Source organism: Cryptotermes secundus, unplaced genomic scaffold (assembly GCF_002891405.2).
Source record: "Cryptotermes secundus unplaced genomic scaffold, Csec_1.0 scaffold19, whole genome shotgun sequence".
NCBI lineage: Eukaryota > Metazoa > Arthropoda > Insecta > Blattodea > Kalotermitidae > Cryptotermes > Cryptotermes secundus.
Window position 1 is genome coordinate 564,909 of NW_019729897.1, and position 12,826 is coordinate 577,734.

At 41.6% G+C, this 12,826-nt stretch overlaps 1 protein-coding gene across 2 annotated transcripts in view; it reads right to left on the reverse strand.

Annotated features, from left to right (window-relative positions):
- The window catches only part of LOC111865712 (leucine zipper putative tumor suppressor 2 homolog), an 84,394-nt gene that overhangs the window by 23,673 nt on the left and 47,895 nt on the right, over positions 1–12,826 (reverse strand). For both annotated transcript variants that reach the window (XM_023853945.2, XM_023853944.2), the window contains one exon: positions 8,484–8,707. In XM_023853945.2, coding sequence (XP_023709713.1) covers positions 8,484–8,684 — 201 coding nt within the window. In that variant the 5' untranslated portion in view covers positions 8,685–8,707. The remainder of the gene's footprint in view (positions 1–8,483; positions 8,708–12,826) is intronic.

Genomic DNA, 12,826 nt, shown 5'->3' on the forward strand with positions numbered 1-12,826 from the left:
AACCAGGTGGGACTGAAATTAAACGGGACACATCAGCTGTTGGTCTACGCCGATGATGTGAATCTACTGGGTGATAATGTAGGTACCATGAAGAAAAACAAACGAACTTTAATTGACGCAAGTAAAGAGGTTGGTCTGGAAGTAAACACAGAGAAAACTAAGTGCATGTTACTGTCTCGTCACCAAAATGCAGGGCAATGACATAAAGAGAGGAAACAGATGTTTTGAAAATGTGGCACAGTTCAGATATTTGGGAACAACGATAACAGATCGAAACCTGATTCAGGAAGAAATTAAGAGGCGATTGAACTCGGTAATGCTTGCTACCATTCAGTCCAGAACCTTTTGTCTTCTCGTCTGTTGTCCAAAAACATAAAAATCAGAATATACAAAACTATAATTTTGCCTGTGGTTCTGTATGGGTGTGAAACTTGGTCTCTGACATTAAGGGAGGAACATGGACTGAGGGTGTTTGTGAACTGGGTGTTGAGGGGAATATTTGGACCGAAGAGAGATGAAGTGGCAGGAGGTTGGAGAAAACTGCATAATGAGGAGCTTCATAACTTGTACTCTTCTCCAAGTATAATTAGAATGATCAAGTCAAGGAGGATGAGGTGGGTAGGTCATGCAGCACGATTGGGGGAGACGAGGAATGCCTATAGGATATTGGTGGGAATGCCAGAAGGAAAGAGGCCACAGGGAAGACCAAGGCGTAGGTGGGTGGACAATATTAGAATGGATCTTAGAGAGATAGGATGGGGTGGTATGGATTGGGTAGATCTGGCTCAGGATAAGGACCAGTGGAGGGCTCTTGTGAACACGGTGATGAACCTTCTGATTCCATAAAATGCTAGGAATTTCTTGAGTAGCTGCAGAATTGGCGGCTCCTCCAGAAGGGTTCAGCTCCATGAATAAGTAGGTAAGCACATCACTATTAGAAGAATCGATGAATTAATCTGTCTCATTTTAAGTACATTACATAGTGGCTGTATCTGCATATTCCTCATTCAAGAGCCCAAACTACAGGCCTATACAACTTGAAAACGAAATGTAGTGCTAAGTACTAACTCCCTTATTCTGTAACCAGATAATTGACGGGTTAGAGATGAAGGCCGAAACTTAAGGACTTGGGATACGATAGCGTGCTGCCTATCGCGCACCTCAGGGCACAGTGAAGAGTAGAGCAATAGTGGATGATGATTAGCAGGAGGAAATCGAAGAAACTCGGACAGAACCTGCTGTAAGGCTACTTCGTCAGCCGTCATCTCCTATGAAGTCTCTGCTATTGAACCCGAGGCTCCGGTCGAGAAGCCAGCGTCTAACGTTCTGGCACGGTCACGAGTATTTGCTTATCCGTTTCTACCGAGTTCGTTGGCACAGCGATAATACTAAGGATTTTTATTCTGCAGGCACCCGGGTTGAATACCCGACTTGTTACAAGCTCAGCTTCTGCTCCTTAGCTCCTCATTGGTAATTCGTATTGCCATCACAGTGGAAGCGTCCTCTAAACGCATGAACCGACTTCGTCCCCTCGAACTCTGGGACCGTTGGATCTAATCCCACTCGAGGCATTAATGTCAGTGTTCGCTTATTCTGTGTTTGTGTTGCTCTTTGTGTGGGTAGCGGCCTTGCGATGGGTTGATCCCCCATCCAAGGAGACCTACCGACTGTTTATACATTAAGAAACTGAAAAAGCGGCCAAGATCCACAAGGGCTATAGAGCCATAGATAGCCATTCATAATTATCTTCACATGATGCTGTATAAACACAGTAGATGATACGAAATCGTAATAAAACCAAATTAAATTCTCGACATGAGTTTTGTTTTAGCACCCTTAATATAAGCCCATACTCCAAAATCCCCGCTCTAAGATTGCAGGATTGCCTACAGAAGCTATATTAATAATTTAATTTATGGTTCTGAACAGGGTGCTGACGAGAATATTTGGACCGAAGAGAGGTGAAATGACAGGAGGTCGGAGAAAACTGCATAATGAAGAACTTCATAACTTATACTCTTCTCTAAGAATAATTAGAATGATCAGGCCAAGGAGGATGTGATGGGCAGGGCACGTAGCATGAATGAGGGAGAAAAGGAATGTATGTAGGATATTGGTGGGGAAGAAAGAAGGAATGAGACCACTGGCAAGACCAAGATGTAGGTGGGTGGACAATATTAAAATGGATCCTAGAGAAATAGGATGGGATGGTATGGACTCGATTGATCTGGCTGAGGATAGGGACGAGCGTGGGACTCTTTTGAACACATTAATGAACTTTCGGGTTCCATAAAATGCTGGGAAATTCTTGAGTAGCTGCACAATTGGCAGCTACTAAAGATGGGTTCAGCTCCAAGAGTGAGTGATTGATGATCTTCAACTGTGGTACATTTTATTGAAGTATTATTTCCGAGCCTTGCTGGTATTAGAACAAGTGTTATTTATATTCAATTATTTTGAATAATTTATAAACAACATATGGGGACACAACATGCGGAAGTTAAGTTTCAGGTATTTTTGTCCAACAATTCCTATTTACATTCGTACGTATTCTTTGCAAACATTCCGAAAATCTTGTTTGTACAGTTTAAATTTAAAGTTTGCGCAAATACGTTGCGAAGACTTCCTCATATACGACTGACCTTGACTGCGTTACCTTGACAATGAAATCCAACATTTTTTCGTAGACAATTATATAAAATGCGTTCAACCAGTAAACCTGGCTTCTACGAAGTAGTCATCCAGCGTTTGACAATATATAAACGGGATGGCATGGTTGAGGTTAGTCTTCTGAAATCTGAAATTGTCCCTACAGGGAGATATTTGGGAAGAACTGCTCGTATGTGATGATAAGGTCTTTCTTGCTGTCCACACCGTCAAATCTCCAACTTGAGAATATATGTTATTTGTGAGTAATGGAGGAGCAGCCACAAAGAAATAACTTTCAAGAAAGTAAAACTGTTATAATATAATTTGTCTTAAGAGTTCAGACGATTTCATGCTCAAAGATACAAGTAACTGGGAGAGGCGCGTTAAGAGAAACGATTCTTATTCTTAAGTAATAATTACGCAGAGGGAATAGAGAGTCGATATGTTTAAATTATTGCGCTTCCTTCGAGTGGTACTGCACATTTTGTAAGGGGCCACACGCAGACATAACCAGGCGTTACACGCCGAAACTATGTGTGAAAAACCTAACACAACAACTTCTGAACTTCTGTAATTCTATTCCATTGAGAAAATTGTACTAATTCAGCACTACTTCAAGACTGCAAATGTATTACTAGAGAACACCTGCGGATCATTACTGGAAACATAGCTGTAGTTTTGTAGCACCCTGTGATTGGATACTGTTTGAGGGGCGGGGATCAGCACGAGCCCAAAGGGACATACGCCGCAGCATGGTTGCGTTAAGTCATCTTGTTCCCCCTCCGCCGTAAGGTAAACGTAAATATCTGCAGAAAGTACAGAGACCTGCATTTTACTATTATACTTACATTGTGCTTTATTCGTAGGAAGTAGGTAAAATAAATCCGTGATTTGGAAGTCATGTCTGCCCGTTCACATGCAATATCACCGAAGCGACTTCACGGACTTCGGAATATATTCCGTTTTGATTTCCTACAATAAACTTCGTTGAGTGAATTAAATTTTGTTTTGTATTTATGAAATATAATCTTTACTTTCGTGAAACTTAACGCATTTTCATTAATTTTCTCTGAAACGTCTCATAGTACAAAAAATGTTCATGCGATATAAAATATGGCACTTGCAAAGATCTAATATAGTCATTAATGTGACGCACAGACCCGTTATTAAGTGGTGACTCTAGGTGTTGCTATGTGACGTCCGCAACATTCACACGTGCAACAATAGAAATGCGGTGTTTCCTATGTGGTCCGCGCCGCGACCATTGCTATGCGACGGTGCGATATAATCACTCCTCTTCAACAAAAGGGAGACTGTGTTTTCTGCGTGGTCCGTGCCATGGAGTTATCTTGAAGACAATTGAAGCTACAGTTCAGTTGAAGTTTCAGCTGTGGAGTGTTAACCAGCGGGCAACGGAAGCTGAAGAATCTCCATTGCTAAAATTCGTACCAGGAAACCTCTAGTGAAGACACTGTAGAGGAATAGCCATTACGGAGAGCTGTTACCAATTAATGACTAGTGGAAATAAACTGAGAAGACTTAGTGTGAAGTGATTCGTAGTGCGGAAATCAGCAATGGTGTTACGACATCTAAATTGTCAATTAATCTACTCACCAATCCAAACCGCTTCTACAGTCACTAATACACGTGATAAATGCATTACAGTATCGCTCAGTGTAGATTATTGAGGTCTCATACAGTAATTTGTAAAATATTAGTTTTTTTTTTACTGAGTCACTCTTAATGTGCCCTAACGCATCTTCAGGTGATATATATATTTATGTAAAATTAAAATTTTCGTGCTCTAATGCATTTAACAGTTCATTTTGCTTCAAATATTCGTACCTAAATTACGTCGTGGAAAATGTATAATTATTACGGTTTCGAACTTGGAGATAAAGTAACTTTTGTGATTTTCTATATATACAGCCACAGAAGATCAATTTTCTGGTACAAAATATTCGTCACAAAGAAGCCGTTTAATATGGAAGAAAATTCAATGGGAACATTTTTCAGTTCCTATATTTAGCTTTAATTTCCACAAGAAACACTCACTCATGCACTCATGCATATTGTCGCGTATCGCGGGGTATATCGCGACAAATAAATTCTCGATGTATTCGATGTAGCGAATTTTATTTCACATTCGCACTTACAATCACCCAAATTACAATCTGACGATTACTGCTATCTGCAGTATCACAATTAGTACACTGAAAAATGCCACAATACAACTGACTAGTTGCTGGCTAACTCGGCGGTAGCTCCAGGACTCNACGTACTTACTGAAACAAGTCTGCAAATTTCTATTTCTATCGTAACTCTCTGACTAGTTTCGCAATCGGTTTCCGTGGAAACGACACAATGACAAACTCTTCTGTGTTTATGCTAATTATATGTAGACTGTATAATTTTAAACCTGAAAGCTTTATCTTTTAGAACACCGAAATATGCCATGCCAACGGCGAATTCGTTCAGTGTTTGTTTTATTGCATATACAGTCTATCTCTATCTCTCTTCTGCGTCTTTAATTCTCCTCAAGTTATGATAATTCCCTGAGTGCATTAACAGCTAACAGAACACAGACGCAAAAGTCAAACCCACTCCCTCGCATTTAGATGTGAAAATTGCAGAAGAGTCTATGCATGCTGAAACAACAATAGAAGAAGCAAAGAGGAAGACATAAAACTGAATGACTGATACTCCTAAACAAAAGAAGGCTTCTCCACAACCCCAAGCCTTTTTCTTTGCTGCAGCCTCACATGGTGATGAATGAGGCTTTTTTGTTTGCGAGGAGACACCAGATGCTTACGCGCAGATAAAAGTAATAGTGAAGACAGACAAAAGCTTGTTCACTTTTGCCCGACAGTGAATATTTTATATTCCCTTTTTCAAAAGTACCGAGAAAAGAAAGACTTCTTTGTATACAACTTTTTGTACTTATTTTAATTCATTCTCTCTTCTTCAAGCAGTTTCTTATTCATTTCGAAATGTATGTCGACTCGTCACCAAAACTATTGGTTTTAAAAGATCTAGACAGATGGTTTGAACCTCAAGTCGAAGTTCTTAATATTACTGGAAAAGCATAGACCTAAAAACAATATTCGTCTAAAATATTTAAAACATAAAAACAAATATGGTAAGAGAAGTAATATTATCTGGAGAGCACCACGGTTTCTGCGATCTTGTGTAGATCCCATATTTTGTTAACATATATCATAAGTGGCCTCCGTAGTCTAGAGGTAACGTTCCCACCTCATGACTCAAGGTACGCGGGTTCAAATACCCGGCGGAGGTCGTCGAATTTTTAAGGGCGGAAAAATTCAGGGAACAAGTCCTCCGAGAGGGACTTTAAGCCGCGGGTCCCGTGTCGTAGCTACAGCTACTGCTCTCCGCAGCTATCCACTGCTCTGAAGATGGAGGCGCTACGTTCCTCCGAAACGTCGGCCAAAACGAAGAATACACGGTGCCTAAACCCAGAAGACAACTTTCTTCAATATAAATCTAATTTACTGCTTCATGTTCGTAAACTTTTGAAATTCGCGGAGTTTCTAAGTATAATTTTTTATTTCAACTGAAGAGTACAGCTTTCATTTCTTTAGGTTTGAGGAACAGCATTGTGACGTCGGCTCATGTCTGTGATCTGTGTGCGCAATTCTCCCCTCTACTGTCTCTATCGGTCTCTATTCTCCCTCTCTCTCCTTCCCTTCCTGAGCCGGCTTAGGAGCCTACCGAGTGGAGCTCTAGGCTCTTGGCTTCCCAACCGTTGAAGGGGTAGATTGTTCTCATTTCGGACCACCGGTCGAGGTCATCCTCGACCGTCCAAATTGATTTCTCTACGTGGTATTCTATCTTAGAACAGCGAACTCTGCAATCATTCTGATACAGGTATTTACATCATGTTTGTATTCTTTCTTTATTAATATATTATATTTGATTTGATTTGATTGTTTCTGTTTGGGCATTTCCGCCTTGCTGATTTCTTTGTCCTCCCCTGCTCGCCCTGTCCTGTGATCACGAGAACCTATACGCACCCTGAAGGATCCTCTGAAGGGTAACCCCACTTCAGCATAAAGGAAAATAGTAGTTCTTGTGGAACAAGAGCCACCAAAATGACATTTAGTCAGCCAACTATAGTGTCGACTCCCTGTTCAAATATAATAGAATTTAGTGCACTGGTCTGGAAGACAGAAATCTCTGGCAGTCATGTAAACGAATGAGAATGTGAAAACTGCTTTCCTTTGTACACACTGCATACACGACTGTATAAAAGTAAAACTGGCGTAGGCCTAAAGTCACAGCGAAGTTTCTTCTTCTTCTTCTTCTTCCCCCTTGCTATTAGACATTCCACAATATTTCCATGCTTATTTCTCACCTTGACAAAATCTTTTCGGACTATCAACCATGTCAACTGATTAAAAATTGCCGATGTTTCTGGGAGCATCTCTGTCCCCAACGTTAGATTCTGATATGACCAGCCAACCGACATGGCTGATAGCCCGAGAAGACCTTATCAATTCTAGCCGCCATGAAATCTTAAGATTTAATTCATATGTCACCAAACTATGAGATGTGAAAGAGCCATGACCAGACAACAAATTATTGTGGTGTGTATACCCCTAGCTAAGCAACGGCTCGGTAAACACGCCTCAAAAACAGAGAGACTGTTTTCTATGGGGTCTGTATCGCGACCGTTGCTATGCAATGGTTCGGCAAACACGTTTAAACAATAGAGAGTGTGTTTTCTGCGTGGTCCATACCGAGGAGTTATCTTGAAGACAATCGGCGGTATAAGGCAATTGAGGATTGAGCTGTGGAGTGATAACCAGCCGGCAGCGGAAGAGGAAGAATCTTCAGTGTTAAGAGGGGGACAAAGTTGCTTGCGTCCGTGACATTCTTTAAGTCATACGTGTTCCCTGAGTAGTGCAAAATGAGTAACTAACCTGGCAAAGCTTCCCAAAAGAAAAGTGCAAATTCTTCAAGATGCAACAAAGCAAGAACTTGAGTGCTCTCTATTGGGAAGCAAGAAGCAAAATGGGTTAAATGATCCCAAATGCAGCCATGGGAAACCAACTAACCAACCAAGATTCGTTACCAGGAAACGTCCAGTGAAGGCACTGCAGAGAAACTGCCATTGTTGAAAGCTGTTACCAGGTAATTACTAGTGGAACTAGATTGAGAAGACTTAGTGTGAAGTGATTTGTAGTGTGGAGATCGTGAATAGTGTTATAATTATATGTCGTTACGATCTGGTCAATAAATCTATTCGCAAATTCAAACCCCGTCTATAGTCACTAATTTATGCGACAGTATCATCTCTTGGTGCTTTTAAGTTTCTGCTTCATCCCTTGGAGCTTTGCTGGTTACACAGTCAAGATAATAGTAGGAAAGGAAATTCAGGGGGAATGGAGAAAATAGCATGAGGACTTTCATAATGTCACTCTGAAGGAAGTATTATATCGATCAAATAAAGGGGATGAGGCATACAACACACATAAAATTTAAACGCTAAAGAATATAGCATATGGAAGACCTAGGAGTAGATGGGAATACATCATTAAAATCCGTCATAAGAAATAAAATATGAGAACGCGTACGGGATTTGAAGCTCTGTACAGGATCCAGTGACGGACTCTTGTGAATATGGCGACGAAAATTTGGATATCTTAACAATCAGAAAATTTCTTGACCAACTAAGAGACTCTTAGCATGTCAAGAAGGACTGTTCCATTAATTAGTTACAGTAGGCTGTGACGGTGTGCCAGAACTGTGAACAGCAATCAGCAGAGACAACAGGGCAATACAGAAATAGTCTGACGGACATGCCGACTTGCCTTTCCTAAAACTCCACTAAACGGTGTGATCTTCGGCGGACCCAGACGCGTCGCTTCCGCATCCTCAGAGCTGTGCTGGTTGTTGTTGCCGCTAGAGGCGCTGCCCAGCCCGCTGCTGGAGCAGGCCGACGGCGTTGTGACCAGTTCGCACGGGGAGTCATCCGAGAAGAGGGTCTCATGACCACTGTCCACCCGGGCCATCCTTATCACCACCTCTCAGGGATCTGTAAAACATTGGAAAGCTTATAAGTCTGCAGAATGCACAAAAAGCACCAAAGATGGATTTCCCGAAAAGGAGATCCCGTAACTACTAATATTTGCACATAATATGCATATTTTATAACAAGTGCAGATGTAATGTCCAAACTGTACGTTCGCTTGAAAGAGTCGAGATTTTCACGACGTTGGCTATGAAGAATGCAGTCTTCTGGGATGTGGCGACGTGTAGATATTGTGTGAACCGAAGTTTCGGAGAGCGTATCGCCTCCATCTTCAGGCTATAAAAATCCGCGAGCGAGAAACGAGCGTGAGCAGGTGGCTGCAGGCTGCACCCTGAAGAAGGAGGCGAAACGTTTCTCTGAAACGTCGGTTTACACAATATCTACAAGGCGCCACATCGAAGAAGACGGCATTTTATTCACTTAGTGCAAATAAGGGTCACTGTTTGTCCTGCCAGCATTAAGGCTCTTGCTTACTAGGATCTTCGTGTTTCTATCGCCAGAACAGAATACTGCGTTCCGCTACCATACAATCGCACCGAATTTGACGGCAAGACATCCCTCTTTTAGCATATAAAAGGAGAATTATGAGATCACCTTGCTGTGTGTTCGTTTCCCCCCCTTAACGTCTGAAAGCCGGAACAGTGGAGCCCGAAGAGACGGCCGTTGCTAGGCAACGGATAGGCAAATAAGATCCCGTAACAAGGAATACACAACAATAGAACTGTTGGACAAGGTGTTTTCTATGCGATCAGTGTCGTATCAATCAATAAATAGAGGAAAGAAAGTAGGTGATAATTCTACCCACAAATTCTTGTCAGGCATGTATTGCTGGACGTCTTTTGTGGATGTGTTTTTTATGGAACGTTTGCGCATATCGCAAAGGTAGACGGGCGATAACTGACCTTAGGTTCTTTGACGTAATCCTTGAAGCGAGAAGAGAAAAATACAAAACAAAACAAAGAAGGGTAGAGGGACAGAAATAGATGCGTTTTATTAATTAGTAAAATGTTTTCAATTTTGGCCATGCCATAGATTGGTTAGGCTCTGGAGAGTTTTTGGTTCAATCTCGGATGTTTTCATGCTGAGACTCGTGGTGGGAGATCTAAACTTGTACAGGTTTCTCTTATACTTTCTTTGGTTTTCCCCACCTAATTATCATTCTCCAGTTGTACTTATACTGCACCATAAAAAATGCGGATCCATGAGCAGGGAGCATGTTACTACAACTTCTATTCTTTCAGGGCTTCGTTTCTGGCCAAATGCTCAGCTAGTTAGAAAATAGGAAGTTTGTTTTTAATTTTCAATTATCAAGTAAAGCTCTCAGACACATCACTATCTCTTAAATCCGAACGCCTGAAATTGCAATGGCAAGTTCCTAAAATTTCCTTAAACACATCTCTTCCTTAACAAGTAAACAGATTTTAAATGGAAATGCTGCCAAGCTTGTATACACACGAGGAAGAATCAATAAATAGGTCAGAATTGGATATACTCGTAAAAGGTATAATACGTGATATTCGAAACTTGGAAAAATTATCGACATACGATTATCCACCACCAACGATACACTTGTCCCATCACATTACCAGTGCGTCAAAACCCGCAGCATAAAAAGTATTTCAACTCTTGTCTCGGCCACTTTCGCACCTTCGGTTCAACCTCTTCGTCACCAGCGAAACGTTTACCACCAAAGTGGGCTTTTAGAGGGCCAAACAGATAGAAGACACTAGGGGCCCAATCCGGACTGTATGGGGTATGGCATTGTCATGATAAAGCATTACCCCTCTTGACAGTCAGTCTGGATGTTTTCTCCTAATTGTATCTCGAAGCTTCAACAGATGCAGAATTCACATTTTCAGCACCTAAGAATCCGAAAACATGGTAATCATAACCTTCCCAGCTGATGGCGTAAGCTTAAACTTTTTGGTTGAAGGTGAACTGAGAAGTCTCCACTGCACTGAAGCACGCCTTGATTCGGGTTGGTAGTGATGCACCCATGATTCGTCCCAAGTAAAAATCCTATTAAGCATGCTCGTATTTTATCCATCTTCATACCGTAAGAATGTTGCAAGGACCGACCATTTCGTGTAATTTTTTCTCGATCCTTCAGTTTTCTGGGCACCCACCATGCGCAGTTTCCGAAACTTCAAAAGATCGTGCATTATGCTCTATGGGAACATCCTAGTGCATTTTCTACACTGTCTGTCGTTATCCTTCTCTCAGCTTGAATTAACTCTTCCGCCTGCTGCTGCACAACTGTTTCTGTCGCAATCTTAACAGGGCGACCTGGTTGGGCATCATCTGCGACTTTCGGACGTCCTTGAGAGAATTTCTCCACCCAGTTCTGAATAGCTTTTCGCGATAAATACTTCCCACCATAAACAGGAAATATTTCTTTATGGATATCCCTTGCATTGAGTTCTTTTGCCTACTAGGAATGCACAACAAAATGCTGTTTTTCGATATTACGCTCCTCAAGCACGGTCATCATTTTGACTACTGAAACCAGCCCCTAAACATGCACATGCGCGTCTGCTACCTAGACTGTCATGAAGCTGGACTGTGCTGCTACCTAGTGATACACATACAAACCTATTGCTTCCATTACAGCTGTTTTACTTCCATGTGTGACCTATATACTGACTCTCCCTCGTAAAACATTTCGTCTATCCAGTTTTCTATATTTTTTCGTCTCTGAGGTAGTTTACAGGCGACCACAGTCGGTTTTGTAGCTTTGAAATCGCTTAGTGCGAAAAGAAAGCAGCAAGCGTCACAGTGGCTGTAAACATTACTCGTAGAAACGACGGGTGATGCAACTTATTTCTTTTTTACGAAATGCCTGGCCGAAAGACAGGTGTTTGTTTTAGTATTACATACCATCGCGTTAAGATTTTAAACACAGGTTTCGAGAATATATATTTCCCACCTTTCCATTATTAAGATATTAAAATTGGACAATAATATCGCGACATGGCAGATAAAGAATTTAACATCGTATAGAATATGAAGAAAGCAGTCTTCTGGGATTTTGCTTTTACCGGTTCTCACGGTCTCTTCGCTTGCAGATTTCTTATATTTTTTCTTCTAACCTGAAGATGGAGGCGATACGTTCCTCCGAAACGTCGGTTAACACCACATATACACGGTGCCAAATCCCAGAAGACTGCTTTCTTCATAGTCACCGCCGTGAAAGCCTCAAATCTTACATCGTATAGAATACTTGTTACACAACGAAAAACTTTGTTACAAAAGAACTGAAGTCCATAATGGTCTCAGATAATGATGAAAAAGTTAACTTGAGTTGTTTCTTAATACTTCGCCTAAGTAACGCTCATGTAGACCTCACAGGCACTGGAAAATGAAATATGGCTTGAAATATTACTTGTCAGAAATTCAGGTCTCTTTGCAGAGTTTCTTTCATATTCATACGAGCAATTTAAAGACAACGCATTCATTCGCCTGAAAGCTGCTGTTCAGGCTAAATGCACAACGAACGTGAAAGTTAAGTTGCAGATGCGGTAAGGAGTTGAGGCCTCCAGCACTGTCACATGCCGATAGGCCTATGATTTTCTTGCGTCTAAAAGCTCCTCTGGAGTACAATAAACGAGCTACGTTTGTCTGTTTATCTGCTCGTCTTCGGATGCGACTAAGACGCACATTCATCTGCTGTCTTATTACTCGCCATAAACAGCAGCAGCGCCACTAAAAGCAACTTCGTCCGTTTTAATTGTCATCGATAAAGCGGCATAATTTTCGGGTAGAAGGGACAGTAGTCATAGAAGGTGGAGTCGTGTAGATTCGTATGCTGATTCCCCCCTCTGGCGCTACAGCCCCAATTTGGGCCTAGGCGTACCTCCATGAAACTCTCCGTTTCACTTCGGTCTACTAGATCTTACACATTCGGTAGTACTCCTTGGCCGAGTGATCAGCTCGTCGCAAGGCCTCTACCTGTAGACAAACACAGAAAAACGCACACAAACATCCATGCCCTGAGTGGGATTCGAACCCACGATCCAGGCTTCCGAGCGAGCGAAGACAGTGCATGCTTAGACCGCTCGGCTACCGTGACCGGGTTCGTATGCTGATACAGGTTTGAAATCTTACATTGAAAATTAATTATAA